Below are 24,068 nucleotides of genomic sequence, written 5' to 3' on the forward strand. Positions count from 1 at the left end.
GCTGGATATATTTATTTGACACATCTTAGATTTCATATAGTTATACTTAACTTAGTTATAAGCAGTGGGTTAAAAACAGTATTGAAAATCATACTGTCGGTATTTCGAAATACCCCAGTATACAGTATATCGCCCAAGCCTACATGTTGAAGCATGTTATTCCCGTAGTCCGGTATTTCCTTCATAAAGAGCCAGTTAAAGATACCTCAACATAAATTCTTCATTCATCCTGTTGTTTCTCCCCAGATAACATCAATATTGCCGGGATTATCCTGGGAGTGCTGGTGGTGGTGGTGGTGCTATTGTGTATAACAGTGGGCATCTGCTGTGCGTACAAGCGAGGCTACTTTGTCAGCCAGAAACAGACAGGAAACAAGTGAGTGAGACTTCCTCTTGAGCGGCGCGGCAATGGGTCATGGCTCATTGAGGTTTAACATTTGCCTATTTAGACCTTATGAACAGCCTTGACTTCACAACTTGACCTGGTCAACTCACAGCCAATGGTTTTATAACATGCATGGAACAATTCTTACTAGAAATGTGTTGTTTTTGCAACACCATAAATGTCTTCTGATCATGTCTCCATTGTGTCTGACAGTTACAAAGCCCCAGCGAAAGGAGATGGAGTGGACTACGTCAGGACAGAGGACGAGGTGCGTAAAGAAAAAAACGATATTTTAAACTAGGCAGTCCAACTTTTTCTTACTTGCTCTTCCCTTTTTATTCTAGGGCGACTTCCGACACAAATCTTCATTTGTCATCTGAAGAGGAAGACGAAGGGCATGGACGGGAAAGGTGTGATACTTTGGACTGAACTCACTAAGTGTGTGAGATGACCAGTGAGCTGCCACAGTATGTGCCTTGAGCTCTCTGCACGTCTGAAACGATTCAAGTTTGCCAAAGGTGACAAGTTTTCACAAATCTATATAGAACTATTAACCATTGTTACAGACACAGATAAGTATTGAAACCCGCTTGTTGACCTTTTTATCACCAAACAACTTATTTTGCTAAATTATGGAGATTTTTACATTAAAGTTATAGCATGTTTCAATAAGGTTTTTAACACTATCTGCTGGGGAAAAGCATTTATGTAAGATGTTCTGCCAGGAGGGGAAAAACATCTAGCTAAGTTCTGAAGTAAATCTAACATGACATATTTCTACTTTAAACCTTTGTCATTTATATAACTTTTTTTTCTACCAGCAAAATTTGTCAGACTATTTTTGATGGAATATATTTTGAAATGCCTATAGATAAAGGTTTACTTTTTTAAATATTTGTAAAATACTAGCATACTTTTTTATTTGGTTGTGGGAAAAATAAGTTTCAACCACTCAGTATTCAGCTGTAAAATTTCACCTTTCCTACCCCCCCAAAAAAACGCAATCACAAAATGACTTGTTTTACCATAAAGGTTTGGTTCTAGAACGGTCTTACATATTTTATTTTCTGTTGGGATTTCCATGTTAATATTGAAAGTTAAATGTTTGTAGATAGTGTCTTGGACAGTAAAAGGCTTCAATGAGTACCAGCCAAAAGCTGGGAAATACTGTATACAATCAGTGCTGCATATATCCTTGATTTTAAGTGTCCTTCTATGCTTGAGTTTATCTTGTATATATTGAATATATTGTCATTTTTTTTGTTGCTGTATGTCAGGAATACATTGAGTATTTGTAATACAGGATTTATGTTGGCTAAAAATTGTATATAGATAACTGTTTGTATGTGTGTGTGTGTGTGTCCCCAAGGAGGCAATATGAAACTCTTCCCATGGTTTGAAAAATACATGGTCATGGTAGAGACGATCTGCCTAATGTTTGCACATAGGACATTTTACATTGAACAAGCTTCTCTACACCAGGCAAAAAACGTAGAATTTCAAATTCAAGTAAACGACCTAAGACATTGTATTTGACGTTTTCCCAAATTAATTTATATCCAAGAGTTACAAAACATTACAAGATAGAGTAATTGCCTGTAGCTAGTAGAAACCAATTAATGCAGATGCAAAACATTTTTTTTTTACAAAACAGGTACTTAAGGTTTTCATTTGTACTTTGATAAAGATCATTCCTCTTAAGTGCCTTCTGCCATTACAACAGTAGATCAGCTTCATGCCATCTAACACATTTTAACATTTTATTTTAAAGGTATTTCTCAATCACAATACTGCAAAATGCACAAAAACCTCAATTGCATGTTTAATACTCCACGAACGGCGTTTGAGAGGAATGATGACATTGACAAGAATAATGGAACATTTTCCCACCCAAATCATTTTTACATATCTGCTTTGTTTTGTAAATAGATTATTTTCTTTTAGCATTGTTTTAAAGGATTACACTTTTTTTTCCATTGGAGTAGAAAGAGATTTATTATGCAATAGTGCCTAAATAGTGAGAATTCTTTTTGGTAGAGTAAAGACACAAATAGAAGAAAATATACACAAAGTTTGTTAACAGATTAAATAGATGGAGAAACAAAAGCATGCCGCCTACATTTACCATAAAGGCCAGAAAACACAGGCAACTTCCAAGGCATTGAAAATAAGATATTTTTTTTATTAAACAGCCCTCTTCAAAACCGGCAATATGTAGCTTTAAATACACAGTGAAAGAGATTCCAATACATGTTCTATGGTTGGGGCTAGCTAAGCCAAATACTGACTGCCAATCACGCTTTTCCTCCAATCCAAGGTTGATGAGGTTCAAGCTATCCAGTGTTGATAATCTGCCTCGAATTTCTCCAATACTTGAGGTTGGCGTTGAAATCATGTGAAGGTTCAAGCGTTTCAAGTGTTCACACGTTTATTTGATTGAGAACATGATTTTTCTGAACCAAACTAATGTAACACCCATCTCGGGCCTGGTACAAATCCTCTGAGAATTCTTGAACCGTATGTTAATGATTAATAAAACTCACTTCTAATATTCTGACATGGGTGCTGGATTTTCATTTACAAAAATAAAGAACATTTTACATGGGACATCAAGTGTGTTCAGTATAGACAGAAGAGAACATGAAAAAGAAATAGCTACTGATGTATTTGTCTTGTTCTTTTTTGATTGAGTGGGGACTGCACGTTCCATTGCCTTGGCACTGGAGTTCTGAAAACACAAGAAATGAATTAGGTGAAACTTTCCGACCATGATATGGTTTAAAGCTTACTTTGATAAAAAAAATAAGTACTTACTGCTGATCAGGTGAGATCAATTGAAGGACACGTCCTTCTTCTCCAGTCTTTGAACCTATGAAGAAAAAAACTAAAAAGTCAAACCAAACACATCATCAGTGTCCACTTGTGATCAAATGGCACCTGTCTAAAGGTCCAAATGTTGCATACCTGTTCTCCGGTCACTGAAGATGGCGCTGACTCCTTCCCCGAATGTAACTTCATTTATGTTACCTGAGTAACATGTAATAGGGATATTATGTTGGGGAATTAGATTTTTGATATTTAATTTAAGGCATAAGGTTAGTAGTTTGGTTAAACGGCAATTCCGCCACTTTTCAACCTCATCTTCAGCACCAAACCAGTGTCTACATACACTACATATACAAAAAAGTACGTGGATTCGGCCATTTCAGCCACACCCGTTGCTGACAGGTGTATAAAATCGAGCACACAGTCATGCAATCTACATAGACAAACATTGGCAGTGGAATGGCCTTACTGAAGAGCTCACTGACTTTCAACGTGGCACCGTCATAGGATGCCACCTTTCCAACAAGTCAGTTCGTCATATTTCTGCCCTGGTCAACTGTAAGTGCTGTTATTATGAAGGGGAAATGTCTAGGAGCAACAACGGCTCAGCCGCGAAGTGGCAGGCCACACAAGCTTACAGAAGGGGACCGCCAAGTGCTGATGCACATAGCGTGTAAAAATCGTCTGTCCTCGGTTGCAACACTCACTACCGAGTTCCAATCTGCCCCTGGAAGCAACTTCAGCACAAGAACTGTTTGTCGGGAGCTTCATGAAAGGGGTTTCTATGGCCGAGCAGCCGCACATAAGCCTAATATCACCATGCACAATACCAAGCATCGGCTGAAGTGGTGTAAAGCTCGCTGCCATTGGACTCTAGAGCAGTGGAAATGCGTTCTCTGAAGTGAAGAATCACGCTTCACTAGCTGGCATACTTTGGTCATATAGTGTGTGAAAACAGTGCATTTCAATGATCTGTGGTAAAAAAAAAAAAAAAAGTTAAGGTCGTAAGAAAATTATCCTGTGACACAGGAGTTTAAAAGTTTTTTAAAAAACAATGATTTTCAAAACCTGCAACGGGTTTCTAGCCCAAAGGAGGGTATTTTATTTCCCCCCACGTCACTGACAATCTAATAATAGTGTTTCAAAAATCACATTTTACATAAGTTGACACTGGTATTTCATTGGAGACAATGAAAATGAGGTTGAAAAGTGGTATAGTTCACTTTTAAGGTTAGGGTTAAGTGTAGGGTTTGGCATAAGATTAGCAGTATGGTTAAGGTTAGAGTTAGTTTAAAAAAAAGATTTTAAGAAGATGGTAGAACATCCAGCTTTGCCAGTTAGTGCCAATTGATGAATGACTTCAGTGAGTGGGAAATGACCACCTCTGGACAACGTTTTTTTTGTTGGGGTTTATCACGGGGCTGCCAACCATCGACTTGTGGCCCAACAGCAGCTCTTTTTGCTCTACATGAAGAAGCTTTCATTGAGTCAGTAAATTGTTGACAGTACCTGAAAACACTACCCACAGTGATATTCAGAAGGCTCCTTCCCCAATCACAAGGTTTCTTAAGACCCCATGTACAAAGATCTCCAATGAGGGAAATCTAGCAGCATCAGCATTATTGGGCACAATGGATGGTAACCACTGCATGATCAATGCATATAGAGATTGTATGTCTAGAGCAGTGTGATCCATTCAGTTCCACATGATACTCCTCATTCAATGTTAGCTGCTCTTGGGACATGCACACAGCCTATACACTTGGCATGTCTGACTCCTGAAGGAGAAGGAGGATTCAGATCCGGGTTTGTCCAACTTACCCTGCGGGGTGCTTATAGCTCGATCGCAGACGCCTCCTTTCGGCTTCACTGTAATAGTGGAAGAATAAAAAGGAAAGAAATCTGTCAAATGGAATCACATCTCACCAAGTCGGAGTTGGCTATTTACATCTAGATCCGTCTAGTCAGCGGTGTGGTCATGAGACGGCCATACCTGATCCATCCAGAGGTGTGAAGTTTCTGTCGCCGGTCACCATGACCCAGCTCCTGTGTGGCCCGCTCCTCTGCTTCGCTGGCTGACGCCTGGGGTTCGAGCACAACACCCAGTCAGAGAGACAAGCTTAATTACGCTCTCCCATTCCACATAGCAGCAAGGTGTGCCCATAGTGGTGGTTTTAATAGAATGTTGTTGTAGGTGTAGCTGAAGTGACAATGGGAGTAATGCCTCTAATACCAGATCAAAAGGCACAGTGCAGTCAAAAACATGATTTCCTGTGTTTTATATACATTTCCAGACTAGGAGTCTGGAATAATACTGTGAAATTTATGATTTTGAAACCGCCTTAAGTTTCTGCCTGTTATGGTGGGATGGAGTTTTGGCCTGCCTAGTGACATCACCAGGTAGTAATTTAGTTCATTAACAAATTGGCAGAGGTTTGGAACTCTCTTATAACAGCTAGTTCATGTTTCCCTTCCCCACTTAGACCCTTCCTAGCTAAATTCTTGCTTAAGAAATTGCTCTTTGCTCTTTAAAAATCAATTTGTCAACTATTTTAATTGAAAACAATCACAGTAATGTACTTAAATTGTTACCCAGAAATTATATATATATATATATATATAAAAAGGCTGCATTGGACCTAAGATTATTAGGCATTTAATAGCACCTTTTGAGATTGCTCAATCTGGGACTGGAATGTGTCAAGACATATCCACCCCACCTTGTAGTAGAGAGGATTCAAGGTGACGTAAAATGGGTGTAATATTTTCACACCAAGTATAAGTAGTCTTAAGGTAGGTACAGTGCATTCGGAAAGTATTCAGACCTTCACCTTTTCCACATTTTGTTATGTTACAGCCTTGTTCTAAAATGTATGAAACAATGCTGTGACCACGCTTTACCATGGGATGTTGCCAGGTTTCCTCCAGACGTGATGCTTGGCATTCAGGCCACAGAGTTCAATCTTGGTTTCATCAGACCAGAAAATCTTGTTTCTCATGTTCTGAGATTCCTTTAGGTGCCTTTTGGCAAACTCCAACTGGGCTGTCATGTGTCTTTTACTGAAGAGCGGCTTTCGTCTGGCCACTACCATAAAGGTAGTGATTGGTGGAGTGCTTCAGAGATGGTTGTTTTTCTGGAAGATTCTCCCATCTCCACAAAGGAACTCTGGAGCTCTGTCAGAGAGACCAACGGGTTCCTGGTCACCTCCTTGACCAAGGCCCTTATCCCTTGATTGCTTAGTTCGGCCTGGGCGGCCAGCTCTGGGAAGCGTCTTGGTGGTTCCAAACTTCTTCCATTTAAAAATGATGGAGACCACTGTTTTCTTGGGGACCTTTAATGCTGAAGATTTTTTTTTGCTACCCTTCCCCAGATCTGTGCCTCGCCACAATCCTGTCTTGGAGCTCTACGGACAATTCCTTTGACCTCATGGCTTGGTTTTGCACTGACATGCACTGTCAACTGTTGGACCTAAAATAGACAGGTGTGCACCTTTCCAAATCATGTCCAATCAATTGAATTTACTCCAATCAAGTTGTAGAAACATCTCAAGGATGATCAATGGAAACAGGATGCATCTGAGCTCATAGCAAAGGGTCTGAATAATTACGTAAATAAAAAGGTGTGTTTTCCCCCCCAACACATTTGCAAAAAAATTTAAAACCTGTTTTCGTTTTGTCATTATGGGGTATTATGTAGATTGATGAGGGAAAAATGTAATTTAATACAATGTAGAATAAGGCTACCATTACAAAACATGGAACAAGTCAAGAGGTCTGAATACTTTCGGAATGCACTGTATGTACAGTATAGGTAAGTAGCTGGATTTCCGACAGTCGGTAATTGCTGGCTTTTGGCCAACAAAATAAATCATGCACCCCCGACTGTTGCGTGCTGCCTTACGTGCCTGCCCCTACTGGTGAGGAGAGAACGTGCGAGAGAGGAGCTTTGGGCTACTGTTGATTGCAAAGATGGAGGCCTTTTTAATTGAAGTAAAATTAAAGTTAGAGTATGCCAGGGTTTGCGTTAGGCAGTAATAGCAGTCTTTCGTACGATTTTTTTATTTTTTTTAAGTGATAAATAAAATTGACACCGGACATTGGCCAGAAGATAAAAATCCCTTTGAGAAATAATGCTTTTTAGCTCATTAATTTATTTAAATACCTGTTGACTGGTCATGCTTATTGGTCTATAGGTTAATTAGCATTCTTTTGTGGAATTAAATTGGCCCGTGTACAGCATATTCATTATACATATTTATCACACGCATACAGATAGAGCCTTTGAGTGGAAAATCTGTCTGACAGTGCAAGAGTTGCTGCTGCACCATCTTGTGGTGCTTTCAAGACAATTGTGAACACTGAAAGATCGAGGTCAAATAATGACTTCAGTGATCTTCAGGTCGGAGATCTAGAAAGAGGCCCGAGTTGGATGACCGTTCAAAACAAATTTTCCTAGTCGGAGCTTGTTTTTTCCCCGCCAGTTGTCTTGAACGCACTGAAGTTGGAAGTCAGAGATTTCTGAGTCCCCAGTTGTTTTGAACACGGCATCAAACGGCAACGGAAGGCAGGCTTTATCAGCCGTCACACACCACTTTGCAATGAGCCGAAGGCAGTATGCATTTTTAAAACATATACTTAATTGTTTGAAACCTGAATGTTTTAGTACACATGACACAAGTCTTACCTTGCTTCAAGGTAGCCCATTAGATCTCCTCCCTTTCTAAATTTCTAACAGATCATTTCATTGTCACATGAAACCGCTAGCATGTGCAGTGTCCTTTTGCATAATGGAATGAACATTCACGCGTAGCCTACTGCATTGTGCTCATTGCTGCGCTTATAATGTGAAGAAATAGTTAATCAACTAAACGTTTTGAGCTGTTGCATCAGACTCATATAGCCTAGGCCTACTCATTGTATGACTTTGGGATCCATCGTCTCACAACTGTCCCAGAGTCTGTTTGGAATAGGCCATTTCTTTCTCGACATGCTGACCAATAAAGTAGGTAGCATAAACTTTTCTACTATAGTAGATTGACATAGGCTAGTGATTTTGCTGTTTGTTACTGGTCTTGTTGGCTGAGGAAAAGTAAATGTAGACAGTTATAACATGTTCAAAGCACACAACAGAATTCGGAAAGGATCGCACATCGTTGCATCCTCGACTTGCATGTTCTAGTAATATCAATTACCATATTCTAAATGTGATCTGCACCGTGCGTGGATGCCCTAATCAGGTTAAGCACCCAACGCATATGGATCAGGTACATTTATCAAATGTCTGGCAATTGAAAATGTTGCTGGTCAAAATGTCCAGCTCCACATTTACCTAACGGAAACCCTGTAGTATATGCCTATAGTAAAGAGAGCTGTCCTCCATATGGCATTTTAATATTGTAGTTCTTCACAAAGATGAGAAGAACGTTGGCGTGGCCAAATGTGCAACTCGCTATTTTGGTAGACTTGAATTTTGGAACTTTATAAATGTTTTCGTATATATAACAATTTGTTTTATCATTATTGTAGGCCTATTTATAAAAGGTCATTAGCCTATTATTGTCATACGTTGGGTATGGTATGCACTTCCTGGTAATTGCTGCAATATAGCCTATAACATTTCTGTGAAGGTTTAAACCAGTTCGCAAGTGTTTTGTTTCATTCTGTTGAGCCATTTTAAGTTCCAACTGTCGCAATATAATATCCTGCTTGTATTTCCCCTATAAAGAATGACTTTATCACGGCCGGCACGCTCATTAGGCATGATTAGGCGGCCGCCTATGGTGCCTTTTTCTGAACTGGCCAACACATAAAACCTCACATAATTCTGACAAAAACAATGACAACTTCCCTCAACCAGTGGCATATGGGCTTTTTAGGTGAGCTCTGATGCCGTCCTTAGATAAGCAGTGCCTACTTTGTTAAAGGCAGGGGCACAAAATATTTAGCTTGTCTATTCTCAGCGCGCCTCTCAAGGGTGCTGTTGGAGACGCATCTCTGCAGCACTCCCAACATTCCATCAAAAACATAATCAAACGCGCCTCCCGAGTGGCACAGCGGTCTAAGGCACTGCATCGCAGTGTTGCGTCGTCACTACAGCCTGGGGTTCGATCCTCGATAAATAAACATTTTCCTAACAGAAATCCTAGTAGGTAGGTATGAAAGCATTGTGCTTATATGCAGCTAAGAGCTGTACCTGTCTGACTGGGCAAGTCTTTGGGTGAGCAGGCCTCGGTGGCTGGGGCCGACGGGCTGGGGCGTGGCAAAGCCCGTTTGGAGAAGCCTGTGGGCAGAAGCAGGGGCAGGGGAGCCCAGGATCTGAGAGACAGGGAGGGGGTGGTATGGTGGAGGAGGACAATTATGAGAGTATGTATGGGATATGTAGCCTGTAGACATTTAGACAATTGACATTGAGTCAGGCATTTCTTCATATTCTCTCTTTTACAGACAGATTTAGTAACCTTTTTAATTAATTTCCACTTAAATAGAATTTTCACCTACTGACATCAATGTAAGTGAGATTGACTTAAGTGGAAGTTAGGCATCAAGGGGCAATTCCTCCATTACCAGCAGGGCACCTGATGGATTGCTATTCAGGCTGTTCGCAGCAAAGAGTAATGGCTGTAAGAAAGTACTCCTATCTAAAAAAAAAAAAGACAAGACCTCCCTACATTACTAGGCCTAGTGCTCACCGGCGTGCCTCCAGAGGCAGCATCCCCTCCCAGGGAGCAGTGGACCATCTGGGCTTCCATCTCCTGCTCCTTCTCATACATCTTCAGGTTGTACTCCAGCTCTACTGCCAGCTGCTCGTCCGCTGCAAAGAACTCCTTCACCTCACTGCGGTAGTCCTGCATGGTCAGCTAGACAGCAGGGAGAAGTGTTATATCCCCTAAGGATTTGGCCTTAGGAACAGATCTAGGATCAGACTAGCTTGAGAACCCAAGGTCCATACAGACATTGGGTTTCATTCGAACCATTGACAACAGCGCAGCCAATGTGCACAACAGTCCCGACACCCTGTCTAACCCTTAATAATCGTTGTGTGCAATATGCTTTTGGAAACCTCGGAAACTTCATATCACCCCCAAAATAAATTGGACAAATATAGAAGATCCACTTACTGTGGGCTTCTTCAACACAGATTTCCACGAGGTGTTTTGCGTTGCACATAAGGATGCACATTTTAGTAAATTTGGCTGAGGACTAACAGACCCTTATTAATCAGTCAACAAAATTGTTCCAAACAGTAAAATGACATGACCAACAGGAAATACTATGCATGCATACATACAAGGGTAGGATGTTTTTCATCAAGATGCAACAATAGAAATCCTATCGTCTTAAAGTCGAAAAGCTATTATTGAACACGCAACTGCAATTAGCGGAAAAACCCAAGTCTAAACAGCGCACTTAATGCGAGCGGTTCCATATGTGACAGATGAAAATCCGTTAGAAACAACTAGGATGGGTTGCTAATATAACTAGAATTGTGCCTTTAGCTTCTGGACAACGAAAGAAACTTGTTATGAAAACCAATGTCTGTCTTCTCTAGTTTACAACAGCCCTGTGACCGGCCTCTGCTTCACAATGGCCTTATGGTAGGCGGGAGCAAATGGTTAGGTTCTGCACCAGAGTCCCTCTCTGAAGTTGAAGAGCTACAGATGGTACTTTCCTCGGTGGCCTGTGTTTGCATGCTTGCTAACTGCTAGCACAGGCACAGACTCCTGTGTCAGCTCCTTTCAATGTTTGCTGCAAACTTTTGGGGTAAGCGTCGCATTCAGAGGCAATAGTGGTATGTTGGGCATGTTTTTCCTATACTGATTGTTTGAAGTAAAGTAAAATGTTCAGGTTTCAAACAATGATATTGCCTCAAATCCACATTGCAAAGTGATGGGTGACTCACTGATAGCATGCCTACTATTGACTATCGCCTATGCACTCGAATGGGAGGCGTGCTTTAACTTTGAGTTGAAAGAAGAAAATTGTAGCTCTTTAAAATCATGGACATCAAAACAGTTAACACGGAAAAACTGGGCTTATAAAAGAACAGGTTGCACCAGTACCAGCTGCTCTTGCCCTGTGACCGGCGGCGATAAGCTATTCCGCTCCTGAAACTAGGCTGTGTATGCGTGATAAATAAGATACATGACGACTACCCAAAATACACGCACCAATTTAATTCCACTAAATTATACTAATTAACCTATAGACCGATAAGCATGACCAGTCATGTGTCTTTTCAGTAGCTTACCGATTAACATCCCTAGTTGCACATTTACCAGAACTATGACACTTCCAGAGCTAATGGAAACTCCGGCGAGAACACAAAACATTGGCTCAAAGTGGTGTTTGGATTTTTTTTTTTTTTTACTCAGGAAATCTGTTTGTATTTACAAAGTTATTTTTGGATCATTATTAAGTTGAGTGTTCAAGGTTTCCAAAACTGTTTCGCAAAACAAAGAAAATGTTTCCAAATAAGAGTGTTTCAAACTTGACCAAATCACCTCAGCTAATCAAAAGGAACATTGAATGACTCCAATGTAGCGTTGGAATCAGAAGAGCCCTACTCCACTGTATTCACTATCCTGGTGGATACAAACATTGTCATGGGATACATTTTGAACTGCAAACCATGCTCAGTCCTAAGGTTTTGCTTTTAATGTATTTTCAAAATGTCTAAGTTGTTTTAATATATTTTACATTTCTAATTGCGCTATCATACATTATACTTGACAATGGATGTCATGATGGCCGTCTTCCCTCTCTGCCTTACCTGGAGGTAGCCCATGAGGTCCTTCAGGACTGGCGAGCGCTTCTGTTCCAGCATGCTCTTCAGATTAATGATGATGGGAATCATGCTCTCGATGAACACTTTCTTCTGGACCTGTGGGTGGATGGATGAACAGAGGTTTGTTAGTTAGCCGTTGGCCCCCTCTAGAGGCTTGGAACACAACATTTGTGGGTTTAAGTAGTGCTGGACAAATACATGTTTATTGTAAGTCACTTTGGATATAAATGACTGCTAAATAGTAATATTATCATTACTACTACTTGTTTTAGAATACAAAATTGTGTGTCCTATTAAGACGTGTTGCATGTAAAAGAATTAAAGAAAGCTTAAATTGCAACCAAATCCGAGTCCTGGCCCCCCATTTCATTACTACTACCATTATTCAAAGCTCAACATACCTGTGAGACCACCTTCTTCTGGGCCACCTGCATGACGGCCTTGGCCATGGCCATCTGCTCGTCCTCCTGCGGCTCATCACCACCAGCCCCCGCCGCTCCGCTCAGTGCTGACAGCTTGATCTCCTTGAGGCTGAGGATCCCAAATGTTTCAGCCAGCACTGCCGCCCCGTCACCGTCCAGAGGCAGCTCACCGTCCACGAAGCACGCTGAAGGGGATGGGGTGGAGGCAGAGACACAGCGAAAGAGAGGGAGAGGCAAAGAGAGCATATGAGTGAGAGAGACAAAGGTGCAAACATTCGATAAGCTCTCACCAATACACATTTGAAGAGTACATGTCATTTCAATGTAGCAGTTTTCTTGGAGCGTTTACCGAGGATGTTCTGGCTGATCTTGATGGTGATGTTAAAGCGCTGGGCGTCTGTGAAGTGCACCAGCAGGAACCTATAGATCGTGAACCTCCTCTCTTTGTTCTGGGCTCCTTTCAGGGAGAACTTAGCCTTCTCACTGGGGGACAAACAGACATTTACTACAGTGTTTCCCAGCCTGTCATGGACTAGGGACTGGCAAACGACATAATTTTCCATTGTAACACATGGCACACATTTCCATTTCGCACAATTGCTCGAATAGAATTGCCAGTTCAATAGTCTAGCTAGTTCACAATCACACTACAACAGCAAAGAACAAGTCCAATACTACTCCACTGATTAGAAAGCATTTTTACTGTGAACATATCTTGTTGTGACCATCTCCCCATCGGAGTGGCTGATCAGCAATATCTTAAAGTGCAAGCTCAGAATCACCAACTTAGAATAGTCCTTATCATCATCCTTGTAAACTCAGCAAAAAAAAGAAATGTCCCACAGATTTTCATTGTAAAGGGTTTAAACAGTTTCCCATGCCTGTTCAATGAACCATAAACAATTAATGAACACGCACCTGTGGAACGGTCGTTAAGACACTAACAGCTTACAGACGGTAGGCAATTAAGGTCACAGTTATGGAAACTTAGGGCACTAAAAGAGGCCTTTCTACTGACTCTGAAAAACACAAAAAGAAAGATGCCCAGGGTCCCTGCTCATCTGCGTGAACGTGCTCCAGGCATGCTGCAAGGAGGCATGAGGACTGCAGATGTGGCCAGGGAAATAAATTGCAATGTCCGTACTGTGAGATGCCTAAGACAGCGCTACAGGAGACAGGACGGACAGCTGATCATCCTCTCAGTGGCAGACCACGTGTAACAACACTTGCACAGGATCATTACATCCAAACATCACACCTGGAGGACAGGAAAAGGATGGCAACAACAACTGCCCGAGTTACACCAGGAACGCACAATCCCTCCATCAGTGCTCAGATAGTCCAACCTCTTTCAGTGTATTGTGGACAGAGGGCTTGTAGGCCTGTTGTAAGGCAGGTCCTCATCAGACATCACCGGCAACAACGTCGCCTATGGGCACAAAACCACCGTCACTGGACCAGACAGGACTGGCAAGAGTCGTGGTTTTGTCTCACCAGGGGAGATGGTCGGATTCGCGTTTATCCCCAAAGGAATGAGCGTTACACCGAGGCCTGTTCTCTGGAGCGGGATCGATTTGGAGGTGGAGGGTCCGTCATGGTCTGGGGCGGTGTGTCACAGCATCATCGGACTGAGCTTGATGTCATTGCAGGCAATCTCAACGCTGTGCATTACAGGGAAGACATCCTCCTCCCTCACGTGGTACCCTTCCTGCCAGCTCATCCTTACATGACCCTCCAGCCTGACAATGCCACCAGCCATACTGCTCGTTCTGTGCGTGATTTCCTGCAAGACAGGAATGTCAGTGTTCTGCCATGGACAGCGAAGAGCACGGCTCTCAAACCCATTAACACGTCTGGGACCTGTTGGATCAGAGGGTGAGGGCTAGGGCCATTGCCCCCAGAAATATCCGGGAACTTGCAGGCGCCTTGGTGGAAGAGTTGGGTAACATCTCACTGTAAGAACTGGCAAATCTGGTGCAGTCCATGAGGAGGAGATGCACTGCAATACTTAATGCAGCTGGTGGCCACACCAGATACTGACTGTTACTTTTGATTTTGACCCCTTTGTTCAGGGACACATTATTTCATTTCTGTTAGTCACATGTCTGTGGAACTTGTTCAGTTTATGTCTCAGTTGTTGAATCCTGTTATGTTCATAAAAATATTTTACACATGTTAAGTTTGATGAAAATAAACACAGTTAATTGAGAGGACGTTTCTTTCTTTGCTGAGTTCAGAAAGCAATTGGTAGCCAATATAAAACTACTTTTAGCCAAAAATAGGACATAAATTGTACCTGGCCGTTTGAGGGAATTTGTTGTAGGTCTTGTGTTTCTCATAGGAGTTGAAGTGGAAGATGCACTCAATGAAGTGCTGTGAGAACATCACTGGGTTCTTCTTGAGCAGGAGGTGAACCAGGCAGTACTCACACAGACTGGAATGGAAATAAATGTGATGGGATTAATTTACTAGTTCCCTCAGTTATGTTCATTTTTTGCTTTTTGTATTGAGTGCATTGGAACTGGTGACAGCATACATAATGATCACCACTTACCTAGCAATGGTAGGGTCAGAATCCACCAGCACTGCAATGAAACGGAAGAACAGCGAGCCCTTCCATTTGACAAACTCTTCCTACAAACAGCAACAGAAACGATTCATAATTCTTTACCCTCTTCCTGACAGTGACAGGTTTATTGGAAAAAACTTTTACATTGTGGCTTTAGCAAGCTGAATTCAGGAATAACAAGTATATATAATTCCAGGATTACAGCGACTGAGAAAAACATTTAGGAGGACAAAGTCATTTAAGAATATTGATACATTTTAAATCAATCAAGCCCTAGTAACACTTAATTTCTGTCAGTTTATTGTCCTCCAGCCACAACCGGTACAGCAGAGGGCGCCATCTATCGTTTCTGAGTCCTACCTGCAGCAGGTTAGTGAGCATGGTGAGGGTCTGCTTGCGGATGAGCGGCTCCTTATCGCGGAGACATGCCGACACGTTGGGAACGTAGCGGTCAACCATGTTGGTGTAGCGCACGCACAGGTCACACATGACCACGACCACGTTGCTGCGCACCGACAACTCGCTGCACAGTTCCAGTTCGCGGGCGAACGCCGGCAGGTACTTGCGGGTCAGCTCCTCGTGCTGCAGGCACAGCTTACCTGTAGGGAGACGGGAGGGGTGGAGAGTTAGCGATCCAGTTATTTTTGGAGCAGAGTGCTTATGGTATGCTACTCTTCCTGGGGTCCAGCAAAATTAAGGCAGTTATACAATTCTAAAAACATTGTGTGTGTGCACTCAGGCCCCTACCATATATCTATAGCATAATGGTGTGGGGTTGTTTCTGGACAGTGTCTCAGCCAAAATTACATTCATTTCCAGGAAGGTGGTCTGAGGTGAGGTCATACCTAGAGTGATGACAGCATGAGCCCGGACGCTGCTGGGCATGGAGGAAGCCTTAAACTGAGACAGAGGCTTGGAGCCAGCCAGCTCCTCTGACCCCTCTGTTAGAACACGAAACATGTATAGTAGAAAGAAACATTTGACATAGCTGTGAATGGACCAGAAGAACAATGCATATGTGACCAAAGATACTGAACAGCTGATTTTACAAAAGGTTTTTCCCCCTGCAGCCACTTAAGGGCTCCATAACATTCTAATATTCTCTGAATAATGCATTAAAATACCTGACTGTTGTTCCACACTGGAGGTGAGGACAGACTGGACCAGGAGCACAATGCGTTTGCCCACTTTGGAGGGACAATGCAGCGACGCCACGCCTAGTGTGTACAGGTGCTTCACCTGACCGGGGGGGAAAAATTAGTAGGTAGATGGATGGGCAAGATGACCTCAATGAAGCCCAATTAATACACAAAAGATCCAGTTTACACTCGCTTTGCAATAGTATTCAAAGGACCTGTCAATGAGTGATTCTGTTTAGATGTTCATTTCTCTCACCACCAAATCCTCATTCAAATTCTGTGCTCCATTTTCATTCAGGATGACGCCGGAAAGATACGCCTCACAGACCGAGACTAGTTCTCCACAGTGTTGGTTAAGGAATGTCTGCAAAGCATAATTTAACTTCTGGTTAGCTAATACAGTCCACATTAAAAGAACGGAAGTGAGTTACTGGGATTTATTCTAATATTTGAGGCTCGCACACAAAAACTACCTGTGTGTCACTGACTGCCTCTGCCTTGCCCAGTCGACACAGAGTCTCCACACTGGCACTGATCACCTCCAGAGGCATGTCAAAGCTCTTCAGCCAGGTAATAATGTCCTCTGCCATTAAAAAATATAAAAAATAAGTTAGATTCACAAACAAAAAGTAAGGATAGCTAGGGTCAGGGCTATTTCCAGACCACATGATGCGACCAGGAAAAAATCTGAACCCTAGTTATAGTCAAAGGCACAGAATTTCTCCCAATCAAGAAAAACTCCTACAATAGAGGGGAGGGAACCGGGGCCTAAATTTAAAAAATAAAATCTACCAGCCACTTTACCAGCCAAAATATTTACCATAATTGCATCAAAACAACAGACGTTGTAATGTTCCTAAAAAACAAGAAATGTGATAGTAAGAATTAATGTGGTATATTGCTAAATTTCATTCCATTTTAACCAAAATATCAGATGAGACAAAATATTCAGCTGCCCCTTTAAGAACAGGTTGTTACCATGGTAACGGGGCCACTCCAGTCATATGAGAGATTTGGGACCTGACTAGGGCATCTCTTCACTATCAGTTGAAGCAGCAGACTCAAACTAACATTAAAAACAACCGAGCTTGTGAACAAAACAATGTAAATAGCCAAGAAACACAAGGACAAAGTCTCAATTTGTAAACTTGAGTAAATTAGACCAACTTTTATGCTTGTGTGCAGCACCTCCAAAACTAAATCATTCAGTACTTCACTCAGTACGCACAGCTCCTCTGCTGCTTGAGGCAAGATATAGGATGCATATTTCTTTGTACGATTAGCAGATACGAAACAAAATTTTAGAAAACTGTAGTATTTTTCTTCTGTAAATTGTGCTCATACTTTACTTTTTTAAATGCGAATGTAATGCTTGCACTGTAGAGCCCTGCAAATTGACTACCCGCCAACGTGGCTGGTGAAATACACATTCTTAGCTATAGCTAACTCTAGCCACATTTGGTAGGTGTTAATTTTATGCCTTAGAAAGAGCCATCTTGACAGTTCATCCTGTGTCATCCCATTCAAAGCAACTTGGACACCCACCGACAATCCTGCTCTTGGTGTCTTCGTTCAGATGCTCGCCAATGTCCCCGATCACGCACAGGATATGGCAGGATGTTGTCACTGTGACGTTCTTTGACCTAGAAAATAAAACATTCAGTAAAATATTTGACAAGGACAGGAGATGGGCTGTTTGAAAATACGCAGCATCCCTTTCTTGACATAATGACCAGTCTGTATAGTGACTGGACTGGTGAAAGCCATGTTGTGAAACCTCTGCTTTCACCAAATCACATTGTCTAAGGTCAGGAAATACTTAAAGGAACGGAGGAAGAAAGGATGCATTGTCTTACTATTAAGAGAAGGCAAGAGAGCGCGCCGGATACAGTTATTTACAAAAATAAATACTGTAAGATATTTATCAATAGCCTGAACTACACTGACCTGACCAGGTCATCCCAGGCGTCCAAGATCTTTCCGTAGTCGAGTCGGGGGCAGGAGCTGGCCACTTTGGAGAGCAGCAGCCACGCCCCGGCCGCGTGCTCTGCCTCCGTGTGAGAGATGAGGTTGTTGATGAAGGCTGCAGTGAACTTGTTCTGCTTGGACCACACCGTGAAGGCCCTGCTGAAGTACCGGCTGTAGAGGAGGAGGAACGCAAAGGTTTAATAAATGTTTTTGTGTCCCCACTTAGATACACCATGGAAGTTAATTGTTTAGGTCAGATTTTTGTTTGAATATAATTCATACATATTTAGCATAATATTGGCTGTGGGGAGGTGTTCCTCACTTCTAGATTAGATTATTTCTGGACATTTAGCAGACCACTTTTGGCTGAAGAGCACCCCCAGACGCACTTAATTAACATGAAGTCTCCGAAAGCAGCGTGAATGTGCACCTGTTACGGGATTTTTGTGTTTAATGACTAAAATATGTATACATTTGACTTAGAATTATAACTCATAAATGCTGAATGTTATGTGTTCCTTGTTAGAAAGAATGGGTTTATCTTCAGACAGGCTAGAATGATGTCTCTACCCAGGGAGGGGAAAGACCTTGAGTTGGTTGTAGATAGTTGAACAGGTGGCAGACAGTAATGAGAACTCGAACTGTATTGCCATTGTATCCGAGAGGAGGTTGGACATTAAAACCTATGACATCATCTTTATTATATAACCTGATGTAAAATGTATTATGATCAGTACTCTCGAGAATAAACGCTATTGATTGATTGATTTTAAGACTGGGATCTGTCCATTTTATGCAGATTTATCTTACAAATTCTTATTTATGGGCAGAGTGTTTTAATTGAATTGGTTAATAAACAGGAATCAAAATTCTTTTAACAGCACCTACCCAAGGTCTTGGCAGTGGTCACACAGCAGGCCCAGCAGGTCCCAGGTCAGTGTCTGCTGGGCATCCCTGTAGCTGTAGGAGCCGTGGCTCTTCACCTGGCTGAGGATGGTCTGCTCTAGGCACTCCAGGGCTTTCTCCTGGACAGAGCTCTCTGCGTCCACCACGGCCGGCACCACGCCCCGCAGCCATGCCTTCTGTACCAGGCTGTTCTCTGGGTGGGCCTGAATGGAGGGGTAGCACCAGGCACAGAGATATGAGAAAAATATGGAGAAAAGAGGAGAGTGCTTGTGAATGACTGAAGTTGACTATACAGGCCAGAGATCTACAAGGCTCCTAAACCTTATGAGCCAGTTTCCTGGACCATGGAAACTCCATAGGTGAATAGGATGGAAGTGTTGATCTGCTCATGTACAATATGGCAGAAGCTCAACTAGACTTGGGCAGTGTTTCCCAACTCCAGTCCTCGAGTACCCCCAGCAGTACCCTAGACTAGAGGGTAGTAGAAGGAGAGGCAGTGAGCAGTGCCACCCACACAGACAGAGCTAGCTACTCACAGCAAGGAGGTCCATGAGGCACTGCAGGGCCTTCTTCTTGACAGACAGGGCGGGGTCCCGGGTGCGTTCTGACAGCACAGCCAAGTTCTCCTCACTGAGCATGATCACGTTGTGCTTCAGCAGGCCCATCATCGCCTGGACACAATGAGGGTTAGTGAGATTTTAAAGAGCGGGTTGGTCGTGTTTGCACACCTTATATTGCCCCAGCAGGTAGAATGAGTAGCAAGCAAGAAATGTGCATTCCACAATCGGTGTTCTACTAAGCTAACATATGGAATTATTTGAAGATGGTCATACAAAGAATCAATTAGATACTTTATTTTGAATGCTAGGACCCCTTTAGGTATTTATTATTTGATTAAACATTGAATTTGGTCTTACTGCCATTAGCCCATAAAAACACATTGAATAACAGAGTGACACATGGAAAAACTGTCCCCAATTTTTTTTAGGAAAGTTTGTTTTGAAGTGCCTGTCCTATATCTGAGATAAGAAACATCAGGAAATGTATTTATTTTTTACATATTTAACCACTTTTTTTTTTAGGTACTAAACTACTTCCATATACAGTACTGTGCAAACGTTTTAGGCAGGTGTGAAAAAATGCTGTAAAGTAAGAATGCTTTCAAAAATAGACATGTTAATAGATTATATTTATCAATTAACTAAATGCAAAGTGAGTGAACAGAATAAAATCTAATTCAAATCCATATTTGGTTTGACCACCCTTTGCCTTCAAAACAGCATAAATTATTGTAGGTACACTTGCACAAAGTCAGGGATTTTGTAGGCATATAGTCAGGTGTAAGATTAAACAATTACACCAAACAGGTAAAAATTCAAATTCAATATGTAGGTTGAAACAATCATGAACTGAAACAGCTGTGTAGGAGGAATAAAACTGGGTGAGGAACAGCCAAACTCAGCTAACAAGGTGAGGTTGCTGAAGGTGAGGTTGCTGAAGTCAAAAGTCATACACCATGGCAAAACTGAGCACCGCAACAAGACAAGGAAGTTATACTGCATCAGCAAGGTCTCTTCCAGATGTGCTGTCCAAACTCTTTTGAAGCAGCACAAAGAAACGGGCAACATTGAGGACTGTAGATGCAGTGGTCAGCCAAGGAGCTTACTGCAGCAGAATTTGCAGAAAACAGTGGGACCCTGGTACACCCATCTACTGTCCGGAGAAGTCTGGTCAGATGTGGCCTTCATGGAAGACTTGCGACCAAAAAGCCATACCTCCAACGTGGAAACAAGGCCAAGCGACTCAACTATGCACAAAAACACAGGAACTGGGGTGCAGAAAAAGGGCAGCAGGTGCTCTGGACTGATAAGCCAAAATGTGAAATATTTGGCTGTAGCAGAGGAAGTTTCTTCAACGAAGGGCTGGAGAGTGGTACACGAATAAGTGTCTGCAGGCAACAGTGAAGCATGTTGGAGGTTCCATGCAAGTTTGGGGCTGCATTTCTGCAAATGGAGTTGGGGATTTTGTCAGAATTAATGGTCTCCTCAATGCTGAGAAATACAGGTAGATACTTACACAATACCATCAGGGAGGCATCTGATTTGCCCAAAATGTATTCTGCAGCATGACAACAACCCCAAACATACAGCTAAAGTCATTAAGAACTATCTTTAGCGTAAAGAAGAACAAGGAGTCCTGAAAGTGATGGTATGGCCACCACAGAGCCCTGATCTCAACATCATCGAGTCTGTCTGGGTTTGCATGAAGAGAGAGAAGCACCTGAGGCTGCCTAAACCCAAAGAAGAACTGTAGTTAGGTTCTCCAAGATGTTTAGGCCAACCTACATGCCAAGTTCCTTCAAAAAATGTGTGCAAGTGTACCTATAAGAATTGATGCTGTTTTGAAGGCAAAGGGTGGTCACACCAAATATTGATTTGATGTAGATTTTTCTTCCGCTCACTCACTTTGCATTTTGTTAATTGATAAATATAACAATTCTTGCTTTACAGCATTTTTTCACACCTGCCTAAAACTTTTGCACAGTACTGTATACTTCCTTTCATAAAAATAAAAAAATGGTACCAGGGTACCTTCAGACGAGTCTTGTGAGCGTCCTAGATAGTGTGTTCGTGAGAGTCTCACCTTTCCATAAAAGGGTCATAAAAAGTGGACAGGCCAAACTGGCAGATTTTTATATTATGCTAATTGACTCAAGAAGGTTAATGGCATACAACCATGCAAGAGAAGCCTACAGCTCTTTAAGTCATGTCAACTACTGTACAGTACACACATTAAACAAAGACAGAAGTACGTACCTGCAGTGCACACTTCCTCACGTTGGTCTTTGGGTCACTCACACGGCGCTTCAGTAAAGCCATTGTGTCTTTTGCAAAAGAAAACATGAGCATCACATTACCATCAAATACTGAAATCATGTCCCATCAAACAATGTTATAAATAAACACCTAAAAAGCCTGTAATTTTTTTTGGACTTACCCTCAAAACTTGCATGGTCATTGTTTGTGATCTCAATAGTCTTGAAAGGTAAAGTCTTGAACGTTTTTTGGGTCGTCTGTGAATTTAAAGTGCCTAAAAAAAGGAGCAGGTCACTGAGTAAACAAACAAAAATATCCAACTATATTACTGGATTTAAAGCTGTTCTAGAGCTTACCATCAGAACCGTTACCCTCCAAGACAGTCTGCGCAGATGCTAAAATTGATAGAAATTACAAATTAGTTTAGTATGCAACTAGTATTTGGTGCTTTGTGCATGTGTACATACATGCATATGTTAATGTTTGTGTGTGTGAGACTCACTGGTGGAGAAGAGCTCTTTGATGCTGCGTGTGGCGTTCATGGAGGGCAGCTCCAGGCACTGGGCCAGGCAGGTGAGGGCGTGGCCTCGGACTGTGGGCGAAGCGTCTGAGCGACGGCCAAACACCATGTTGTGGACCAGGAACCTGTGGGACAGGAAGGAAACTAGTTCTGCGTCTAAATTTTCATTTGCTTCCCTCTCTGGCTGTTCCAGCAGAGCCATGGACACGTCCAGTGCAAACATCCGGTACGCCACCTAGAGGAAGACAGCAGAAAGTTCAGATTCAGTTCAAAGCCAACAGCTCAAATCCCAACTAATTCATACTTGACAGCACTTACCTTTGATTGTCTGGAGTAATCAAATAGCCACTTTATGAATGACGCGTAGTCTCCACAGGGCATTTTGGCCAGCAGCTTGGCCACGGCCTGGGCTCCATGCGTACGGTAGTCTGTCTTGTCCACCATCTGAAAAATTCATGCCAGGACAAAGCTATTATCTAATGTGATCCAATGTCTTTATTTGTATTTTCTGTTCTAACTTTTATCCCCCTTTTCAGGATTACGATCTTGTCTCATTGCTGCAACTCCCCCATGGTCTCGGGAGAGGCGAAGGTCGAGTCATGCGTCCTGTGAAACATGAACCACCAATCCGCACTTCTTAACACCTGCTCGCTTAACCCAGAAGCCAGTTGCACCAATGTGTCGGATGAAACACTGTTCAACTGACGACCGAAGTCAACCTGCAGGCGCCCAGCCCGCCACAAGGAGTCGCTAGAGAGCGATGAGCCAAGTGAAGCCACCCCGGACAAACCCTCCCCAACCCGGATGACGCTGGGCCAATTGTGCGACGCCCTATGGGACTCCTGGTCACGGCTGGTTGTGACACAGCCTGGGATCGAACCGCAGGCTGTAGTGACGACGCAAAACTGCGATGCAGTGCTTTAGACCACTGCGCCACTCGGGAGGCCCCAACGTCTTTTATAGGAGTAAATTCTCTTTTAGACAGATGTTGGATTAGTTCCGAATTGACAAAAAATGTATGGATTGCATTTTAAAGTAAATGTAGTTTTACCCGGAAGGATATGTGCTGCAGGAGGATCCGTAGAAAGGGCAGTGCTGGCTCTTTCAGTTCATCAACAACATGACTATGATGAGACACACAGGGCGAGATCCATTACAGCAACTAGTGATATGCATTTCAAACTGCAACAAAAAAATTCAAGGGTTCTTACGAGTCCATACAGGAGTGCATGTTAGTTTTTTAAATATACTTTGAGGGAGCTTTTTAAAGATTCTACATACAAAAAGGTAAAGGGTAAAACAGCAGTGTACGGGGATCACCCCCCCCCCCCCGTACACTGGGGCGTTCAGACCGGCTTTCAACTAGTTCTTGAAAGTTGTCAAATTAGAATGCACAAGCCGCAATTGGGAGTGCATCATAAGTTTTCCTTGGCATGTCAGTCATTGCATACCTTAGAGAGCCATGTCTAGATCAACTAGCCAATGTCAGCTGAAGTTTTTTTTAGCCCATAGATTGTTGTAATGTTTGAGTGACTCAAATATCACATGAATACACATGTATATAATTCCAAGAATTTGAGAATTAAAACTGCTAGATTTTCTCTGCGCCTCATGGGGCGGCAGGTAGCCTTGTGGTCAGAGCGGTAACCAAAAGGTTGCTGGATCGAATCCCCGAGCTGACATGGTAAAAATCTGCCATTCTGCCCGTGAACAAGGCAATTAACCCACTGTT

At 42.4% G+C, this 24,068-nt stretch overlaps 2 protein-coding genes across 2 annotated transcripts in view; one reads left to right on the forward strand and one right to left on the reverse strand.

Annotated features, from left to right (window-relative positions):
- The window catches only part of LOC129868041 (junctional adhesion molecule 3B-like), a 43,905-nt gene extending 40,966 nt beyond the window's left edge, over positions 1-2,939 (forward strand). Inside the window, exons 7-9 of the mRNA XM_055941616.1 lie at positions 247-376; positions 599-653; positions 730-2,939. Coding sequence (XP_055797591.1) covers positions 247-376; positions 599-653; positions 730-765 — 221 coding nt within the window. The 3' untranslated portion in view covers positions 766-2,939. The remainder of the gene's footprint in view (positions 1-246; positions 377-598; positions 654-729) is intronic.
- ncapd3 (non-SMC condensin II complex, subunit D3) overlaps positions 2,547-24,068 on the reverse strand; it is a 32,477-nt gene continuing 10,955 nt past the window's right edge. Inside the window, exons 9-35 of the mRNA XM_055941613.1 lie at positions 23,388-23,460; positions 22,655-22,780; positions 22,319-22,571; positions 22,173-22,211; positions 21,998-22,090; positions 21,817-21,884; positions 19,537-19,671; positions 18,983-19,203; positions 18,074-18,265; positions 17,672-17,769; positions 16,600-16,709; positions 16,383-16,490; positions 16,112-16,226; positions 15,833-15,928; positions 15,348-15,586; positions 14,973-15,052; positions 14,715-14,852; positions 12,768-12,901; positions 12,398-12,603; positions 11,982-12,092; positions 9,901-10,068; positions 9,405-9,526; positions 5,205-5,293; positions 5,033-5,080; positions 3,350-3,412; positions 3,200-3,254; positions 2,547-3,113 (exon numbers count right to left, since the gene is read on the reverse strand). Coding sequence (XP_055797588.1) covers positions 3,041-3,113; positions 3,200-3,254; positions 3,350-3,412; positions 5,033-5,080; positions 5,205-5,293; positions 9,405-9,526; positions 9,901-10,068; positions 11,982-12,092; positions 12,398-12,603; positions 12,768-12,901; positions 14,715-14,852; positions 14,973-15,052; positions 15,348-15,586; positions 15,833-15,928; positions 16,112-16,226; positions 16,383-16,490; positions 16,600-16,709; positions 17,672-17,769; positions 18,074-18,265; positions 18,983-19,203; positions 19,537-19,671; positions 21,817-21,884; positions 21,998-22,090; positions 22,173-22,211; positions 22,319-22,571; positions 22,655-22,780; positions 23,388-23,460 — 3,253 coding nt within the window. The 3' untranslated portion in view covers positions 2,547-3,040. The remainder of the gene's footprint in view (positions 3,114-3,199; positions 3,255-3,349; positions 3,413-5,032; positions 5,081-5,204; positions 5,294-9,404; positions 9,527-9,900; positions 10,069-11,981; positions 12,093-12,397; positions 12,604-12,767; positions 12,902-14,714; positions 14,853-14,972; positions 15,053-15,347; positions 15,587-15,832; positions 15,929-16,111; positions 16,227-16,382; positions 16,491-16,599; positions 16,710-17,671; positions 17,770-18,073; positions 18,266-18,982; positions 19,204-19,536; positions 19,672-21,816; positions 21,885-21,997; positions 22,091-22,172; positions 22,212-22,318; positions 22,572-22,654; positions 22,781-23,387; positions 23,461-24,068) is intronic.

This window comes from Salvelinus fontinalis, chromosome 13 (assembly GCF_029448725.1).
Source record: "Salvelinus fontinalis isolate EN_2023a chromosome 13, ASM2944872v1, whole genome shotgun sequence".
Lineage (NCBI taxonomy): Eukaryota > Metazoa > Chordata > Actinopteri > Salmoniformes > Salmonidae > Salvelinus > Salvelinus fontinalis.